The sequence below is a fragment of the Monopterus albus genome, unplaced genomic scaffold (assembly GCF_001952655.1).
Source record: "Monopterus albus unplaced genomic scaffold, M_albus_1.0 scaffold240.1, whole genome shotgun sequence".
Lineage (NCBI taxonomy): Eukaryota > Metazoa > Chordata > Actinopteri > Synbranchiformes > Synbranchidae > Monopterus > Monopterus albus.
In genome coordinates, this window is record NW_018128120.1 from 297,988 (window position 1) to 306,554 (window position 8,567).

General features: G+C 43.6%; 1 protein-coding gene across 1 annotated transcript in view; it reads left to right on the forward strand.

Annotated features, from left to right (window-relative positions):
* Window positions 1–8,567, forward strand: part of prox1a (prospero homeobox 1a) — a 39,065-nt gene that overhangs the window by 1,819 nt on the left and 28,679 nt on the right. Inside the window, 4 exon segments of the mRNA XM_020620548.1 lie at window positions 2,018–2,431; window positions 2,630–3,238; window positions 3,745–4,222; window positions 4,225–4,931. Coding sequence (XP_020476204.1) covers window positions 2,081–2,431; window positions 2,630–3,238; window positions 3,745–4,222; window positions 4,225–4,931 — 2,145 coding nt within the window. The 5' untranslated portion in view covers window positions 2,018–2,080.

The window sequence follows — 8,567 nt, forward strand, 5'->3', positions numbered from 1 at the left end:
GCTCTAATTCAGATTAGAACTGTTTTGATACAGAAACCACACACACACACACGCACTCTCACATCTCATTTCAGTGCTCACCTTTCACAGAAGCTCATGGGTTTTCTCTTAAAACATCTATAATACAACCACTCCAAATTCTTGCCAGCATTGTCTGTTGCTGCTGCCATCGCTGTTGTTTTTCTCTGACTAATTTTGGACAGGTAACCTTTTGTCAATGTTAACTGAAAGGGCAATGAAAGCATTTTAATCTTCTGCTGCGTTGTTTTAGAATTTGCTGTTTTTACATCATACGCTCTCAAACTGACCTCAGACACAAATTTCCAAATAACTCAAGTCTCCAAGCTCTTTGGACCTTATCAATCTAAACTGTTTGTCTCCTGATGTCTCTACACCCGTGTGTGTTTGTGTGTATACCAGACCTCTGCCCAGGGTAATGCTGAGGAACCAATAATGCAAACAGAGAGCAATGTGCATGTGCATACATGGACAGTCCGCATGTATCTGGGTCACTGCCGGGCACTGTGTCGAGGGAGCAGAGTGTTTTTCTGAACACCTCTCACCTACAACACTGAAATGTGGAGTCACATTCAACCCCCCCCACCCTTAGCTTGGAAAGTATTTCATTTGGTAATGGCCCTGCAGGAACACAACAGCGTTCGCTTTGTCAGCTGATGTTGGCTATTGCAGAACCATCTCATTTGAGTCCTTGATTTAGTCTGGATGTGTATTTGAGTATGTTTGCATTTGTCGCCTTTGTTGACTGCTGTGCTGCAGTTAGTGTATTTAACTTCTTAACATGGAAGGTTGTAGGAAGCAGCTTTCATTTGTGAAAAATTTCCCTAGACTTGACCCTGAAATCACTTGCAAAACAGATGCAGACAAGGAATATGGAAAACACTGCATGGGTGCATGTGTGTGAAGGCATGTGTGTGAGCAGATACTAATTTGCACCATTTACCTGTTGAAAAATGGCCATGGCTTATTTATGAGTCACTTTTTAAATGTCTGAATTATTTTGTCTTTGTTTGTTTTGTTCCTTTAATGAACAACGAAATCAGTGTTGAAAATATTTAAATCAGCTTTGCCTTCAAATCATCTTCGGCCTGAGACATTTGTTCTTTAATAAATGTTTGTTTTGTAAGAACCTCTGTCAGTTAGTGTATGGCTTTGGATAGCGATGTAGTCAGCTGTTCAACATTTCCCGCCCCTAGGACAGCTCTGTTTGCAGAGCATCGATAGAAAAACATAACTGTTAGCCAGCACTTTCACTGCCATCACAGATGTTGCATTTGTTGTACAATCGATACAACATTCACTCATGACAGAAAGAAACTTTGCAATGGAGAACTTGTTAAAATCCAGAGTGGCAGTGTTTATAAGAATTTAAATATCTTTGTCAAAATAAAATACCCAAAGTTCCAGAACACTAAAATCTACTGCTGAAAAAATGTATAGATAAGCATCTACTTCAAGAAAAACTTCCACAAAAAGACAGAAAAACTCTTGAGAGTGGAGTGAAATCCATCTAGAGCCTGTCAGTTCCTCACAAGATGCAGAAATCAAGGTTACCCCTCAAGGGAGGGAGAGGAAATGGGAAATTATTTAGGTTTTTTTAGGCAGGTGCTACTTCTCTGTGGGAATACCTCCTTGAACTATTTTAAAGAGAGTGTGTTTTTTTCTCACAGTAGTTCCCCTGGCTTCTGGTCAACAAATCAGTATTTTTTGCTCGGTGTGGATTGAAAAAGTGTGAGGTATTTATTCTGTAAGAAAACAATTCTGATACTTAAGAGCCACAAAAGTCTAAAGACCAAGTATGTGAATTTAATACATTTAAAAACATTTTTAGACCCAGTACAATTCAATTCCTATTTCAGTGCTTGTGTTTCTCTGGGACCTAAACATTAAACACACTTCAGTCTTTTGTCACATTATACATATTTTTGACAAATGATGAAAATCTCTAATCTGAATAAATTACCAGACCTTGTCTCTATTTGTGTTTGTCATTGAACAGGTAACTCCTCACCCTGTGTGTCTGTGAGGACCCCTGGTCATGTCCATTTAGCTGTCCTGCGTGATGCCTGATCATGACAGCACCACCCTCCTAACCAGACAGACCAAGCGCCGACGTGTCGACATCGGGGTGAAAAGGGCTGTGGGTAGCACGATATTCACCCGTGCCAGGGAGAGCCTGCTTGACAGCATGAACCAATCACACGGCCCTGATCAAGACGCAGACTGCTCACTGGTCGCTCACAGCCACTTGGGTACCAACGGTGATGGAGAAAAGTCGAATGTTTTGAGGAAGCTGCTGAAAAGGGCCAATTCGTATGAAGACACAATAATGCCTTTCCCTGGGGCTACAATCATCTCCCAGCTACTGAAGAATAACATGGGAAAGAATGGAGGGAGTGACTCAGGCTTCCAGGTATACACAAACACACGTGTACAGCTAGTGGTGAAACGGCTATTAATCAATCCATTTAAGTTTTAATAAACACTTAATGGTTTAAATCACTATTTCAGTCAACCCATCAAACAAACAAGCCACTAAATTGTCTTCAGTCCTCACCCATTCCTACATTCGTTATTATTCATCAATTAATCCTTCCATTCTCTGTCACAGGGAAGTGGAGCTCTGTCCAGTGGAGGCTCAGAGATCCAGGCTGAGGATGCATGCAGCAACTCCTCCCGTGACAGTCCACTGGACTGCCTCTCTCCTGGGCCTCCTCTTCCCCCTCCACCTTCCTCCTCCTCTTTTGGGCGACCACCACCTCCTTCTAGCCTCAGTTCGCTTGCTCCCTCTCAGCCCCTCTCCCTCTCCTCCTTCGACTTGGACAGGCTGTCAGATGAGCACCTGCGTGCCAAGCGCGCCCGTGTGGAAAACATCATCCGCGGCATGAGTCACTCGCCACTGGTCCGGCTGAACACCAGCGACCACAACCAAGAAAGCAGCCGTGAGAACGAGAGCAGCAGCAACAACAGCAACAGCAGTAATGACCATCGAGGAGACAGCAACAGCCACAACCACAGCCGAAGTGACTGTCCTCCTTCCCTCCTGAGCTCTCCAGGTTCACGGGGCGGTGTGGTCGGTGTTGGTGAGGTTTACAGGGAGAATAAGAGAAAGCAGCGTCTACCACAACAGCAACACAGCTTCACCCAGCTGGTGTGTTCCAGGCAGGAGCAGAGACAGGAGGAGAGAAGGCAGCTCAAACTGCAGCTGGAAGACATGCAGGTTGGTGTCTGCAGCTAAACTGCACCACAGGCTTTAGCCACCCCTTCCTCTCATATGCATTTAGCTGTTTAAAATTACAGCTGATTAAAGTGGATGCTTTACCTGAAGTCACAATTCCTTAGCTTTCCAGAGTTTCAACACAATGCACTACAAGAATATGAGGTCGAAAATATCAACTTTTTAGTGGAGAATTTAGATGATTTCCTTCCACTTGAATCTGTATCTAGACAGGAGAAAGAGCTGACACAGAGCATTGAGTTTGGCATTTTGGTTACATAGATGCAAGAGCTAAACAGCACAGTGCAGTACAAAGAGTATGACAAAGAGAACTTGCTATATAAAATCATGTCTGTTTGCCAAATGGGTTATACATAATCTAAAGTAAGCTGTACTACTGTCATTTCTCTTTTGAATGTTCCCATGATACTTAAAGTCTAGTTATGGTAACAGTTGACCTTCAGGTTCAGAAGACTTGTTTTTATCCTTCTCTATCCTCTGTTATGCAGAAACAGCTGCGCCAACTCCAGGAGAAGTTCTACCAGATCTACGACTCAGAGACAGAGGAAGAAGAAAATGGAGAGAGTGGAGAGGCCGACCGAGGTGGAGACAGAGAGGAGGACGGCAACTTGTCAGAGGACAGCATCCGCTCTGATGGCCTAGAGGAGAGGCACAGAGACAGAGGGCAGCATACCCATGACAATCTATCTGAGCTGGACCCAGGCCTGTTCCTGGACCGGGCCCGAGCCCTCCTCCGAGAACAAGCCCTGATAGATGGAGAAATGGAGGAGGATGTGGATCGCAGGGTGGAGGGGGACAGGAACGGAGAAAGGGTGATGAAGAGGAGAGGAGGAGCAGCAGGAGGAGGAAGGCATTTAGCAGAGACACTGAAGCAGCAGCTGAACTGTGCTGTGTCGCAGGTTGTCGACATTGTCGTCAAGGGTTTCTCCTCACCCAAGCAAGCTGTCAGTCACCATCACTGCTGCCACAGTCTTCTTCCTGTGTGCCCCCTTTCGGCCCCCTCCCCTCCATTACCCCAGACTCACGCTTTGGTGGTGGCACTCTGGCCCTCAGTCTGAATGGCGAAGGTAGTCCCACCCCTAACTACCACCCTTCCAATCAGAGGCTGCACTGCTTTGGCGATGGAATCGTCCCGAGCCCACTAGATTCATTTGGTGGTTTGAGTGGCAGGCTGAGCGGTGTGCCAACACCCAACGACCAAACAGAGGCACTGCCACTGGTGGTGCGCAAGAGTGGAGGAAGTGGAGGGGAAAACACCAACCCCTCTCTTCCTCCTCCTCCTCCTCCTCCTCTTCCTCACCATCCATCGCTCCACCCCTCTTCTCTCACGGCTTCACTCGGGTTTAACCCTCCATCATTTCGCCATCCATTTCCTCTTCCCCTCATGGGCTACCCCTTTCAGAACCCCCTGGGGTCACATGGAGGTGGAGCTGGCTATGCTCCAGGGCCAAAGGATCATCATCGATCCTCGCCAGATTCCATGGACATGACCCGAGAAACTGTCAGTCTCAGAACCAAAATGGCATCCCTTGGAGGGAGCCATCTCAGTCACCACCATCACAGGCAGAGCTCGCCAACCCAGCATGGGCCAGAGGGTCTGTCCCTGTCTCTCATCAAGTCTGAGTGTGGGGACCTGCAAGACATGGCGGACATATCGCCCTACTCAGGCAGCACCGTATCCTTGTTACTGTAAGATTTTGTAGCTGTTTGTGTGAGCAAGTGTGTATGCTATGCTTATCCTCACTGCATTAAGTTTGTAGTCTTGGGTTTAGTTAGTCGAATGAAATAGTGCCCCAAGTCCAAATTACATATGTCCCACATTGCAGTGGCCAGAAGCAAATGGGGGTGGCTCACAGTTGAGAAGAACAAAATAAATTGGGGGTGATAGTGACCATGTGGGACCATGTTAGATGTGTTTAAATCTTTGTTCTTCCTAAGTTTAACTGGCAGTTTGATTGACATCTGTCAATGCACATCTTGCAACATTTCTTCTATGCATAAAATACAACTAGATTCATGAAGAAAATGAATGTTCACATAAACCTTTACTTTTCCTGTTCTGTGCAATTGGAGAAATGTTTAAACTTGTTTCTGTGCTCCACTAGAGTCACATTTTTAAAGGCAGCAGCAGCCAGTAGTCACAGAAAGTCTTTAATATCAATTAATCGGCATTAATTGGTTTCTGGTCTAAACATCAGTGAGCAGGGAAGATGAAACAGGGCACGCCGAGTCTTGCAAGAGGGGAAAGATTAAACAGGTCGCACGCTGCTCTCTCAGGCTCTTTTAAGTCTGTGCAGCAGGTTGTGGTGTTTAAAGGTGCTGAGAAAGGCTAGAGAGCTCCCTCTTCAACACAAACACACCCTGTTCCCAGTGTCTGAGATACTCTTGTGCCGTTAGGTTCTCTTTCATCACAAAGACTTTGTACATAAACGCTCAAAGCAAATCATATTTAACTGTGTCTATGTGCCTGTGTGTGTGGGTGTGGGGTAAAACCTTGTACATAGGAGCTCAAAGCTAATCATATTTCAAAGAGCACAGGGGAGGAACAGGTGAATGCTTGGCCCCATTGATGGAAGCTTTCTCAACATTTGTGTTTCAGGGTTTGTGTGTGTGTGTGTGTGTGTGTGTGTGTGTGTATGGGGTGGGGTGCATATAAGGAGAAGTGTAACATCTAAAATTTACATACTGGTTCTCTCCTTAGTTTTTCGCTAGTTGTCGCCCTCTTTGCTGTCAATCACTCCTATTCCCTTTCATTTATTGGCCTTTGCTCTCAGTTGCTTGGCAGCTGTGTGTGTTTTTCTTTCTTTCACAGCACATACACACACACACAAACACACACTTTCTTTCATGGCGTGGGCATGCGGACAGGTGTTTGCAGGTAGCCGTTTATCTTTCGTTCCTAACCTTTCATATGGAGAGGGTCTCTCCTGGCCACTACACATGCACACACACTTTAACTGCATACAAACAGGTGTGTGCACACACATGCACGTTTGAAGAACAAAGTGAAAAGAAAAATAAAGACTTTGAAGCTGACAAATAGGAACTCCTTACAGCTGTGATGAGGATTGGATCACAGTGTCATCTTCAAAGCCAATTTAGATGTTGATTTAATTTAAAAAAAGAAATATTTGACACGTCTCTTGATCCTGCTGAGCCGTTTCATTCCAAAATGCTTTTCCATTCATTTGGAAGAAAACAAATCTTTGAAATTGGACATTAGTATTTCAAAGATACTGACCTCCCTTCAACACTCCCTTTTTCATTTTGGAGGATAAAAATCTGTTACTTTCAGTAATTTTAATATTAACACCAACAATCCTTCCGCATGTGTTCATTCATAGGTAACTAATGCTTTTCCACTATGCATTAAGTAATAAATATTATGTCATGGTAATGCTATCACTGTCATTTGATTTTTCTTAACTGTTAAATGTCAAAAATGAACAAAACACAACAGGCGCCTATCAAAAAACTGTTAGATGCTGCCACATTCAGCTGGATATGTATAAAATGTGCATGTGTTCATGTGCACCTTTATAGTCCTCCAGAGCCTATTACTGAACTAGTCATAACATTTGCAGATTAGATTTTGAATGTAAGTTAGCTTGGAAATAAATATTGTCAAGATGTACAATTACTTCCTCTATGAAATGAACTGACATTACATTTAATTACACACAAATATGCTAAAATACATGACACCCATTCAGACAGACCAGACGCACAGCTAATACATTAACATTTAATTACTGGTATAAATCTATACAAAGTTCCAAAGTGTCACTCATGTCTTGGATGTAGCATAAACCTTGTTTCCTTAATCTGAAAGTGATAGACGTTTCTGCAATTTGTTTGACCTTCTCACTTGTTTCATTTCCTTCTCTGCCTCTAGTTTAAGAAGCACATTGTTACTTGATTTGAACTGTAGGGGTTCAATGGTGATGCACTGTTGTGAGATTTAAGGTGGCTTCAAGAAAGCCTGGCAGTTAAGTTAAGGTGTTCTGTGTTGATCATAGATGATCTGAAAGACACACACACTGCCACAAAAACAGTCACACACTGTCTCTCTCAGGTCTGCATATCTTTAATCCTTTGTGCAGAGCTGAGCAGATGTCTCCCATTCACTTATGAATTTATCCCCCCACCCCTCCCCCCTCTTTACACACAAACACACACACCTGGCAGCAAGTTCAAGTTACAGCTAATACAGTGAGCCCTGCACAAAACACACACACATGCTCAGACACATGGACCAATAGTTAAGGAGAAGGATGACGAAGAGAACATCACCAGTTGCACTGTTTATTCACCAAATCACTTTAGCTACTATTACACACACACACACACCATTTACCTTTTATTCATTATCATATTGCTTCACACTGTTTACTCTGACTCATGTTCATATGCTTTAGTGTGTGTGTCAGTCCACAAAAAACAAGCCAGGCTTCCAAACCTGGACATATTATCTGACTGGCACACACAGGGATAGTGACAGGTTGGTATGAATGTTAACTAGGTGATGGTGTTGTTGTCCAGTGACCTGACGTATCTGGCACTAAATGAATGATGGATGACAATATGACTTACATCAGTTATTGAGGCAAAGTGAACAGTGCTGTGGTATCATGATCATTTGTAACATATAGTTAGGTTACTTTTTGTGTTGTAGCAGTTGTGAGTACAAATGTTTTTAGTACAGTTAAAAAAACATTTTCAAAACTAGTGGCACAATGGGTAATTGATAATTACAATCCATTAAATGACCTTAATTCACTAAAGGTCACTGGCAAACCATATTCTAGTCCCACCAGCTCACAACCAAGATTCTCCTTGATTCTAACTAGAAAATAATATTATTTGAACATGAAATAAAACAAGTATCGTGAAGACAGTTATCTTCTACTTCCTGTCCTAAAGCTACTTTTCTTAACACTATTCATTTTCTTTTTATCTCCCTCTTTCCCAGTTGCCGATGCTACTCTCCCTCTTTCCAGCCATACAGGGCCCCTGGGGTTTCTCTTGGTGTGTGTGTGTGTGTGTGTGTGTGTGCCTGTGTGCTAATTGACCTTGCAGGGGGTTCCATTGATTGCCTCATCTTCTCTGATAGATTATCAGGCTGTTAATGTGGTGGAGAAATAGCAGCATGATGGGGCACAGCTGTCGCCACACGCACAGACGCACACATACACTCAGTACCCCAGCAACCAGGGCCTCCACAATTACAGTGCGGCAAATAAGTATTTGATACACCGCAGATTTTTCAAGTTTTCCCACTTACAGAGAACGGACAGTTCTGTAATTTTCA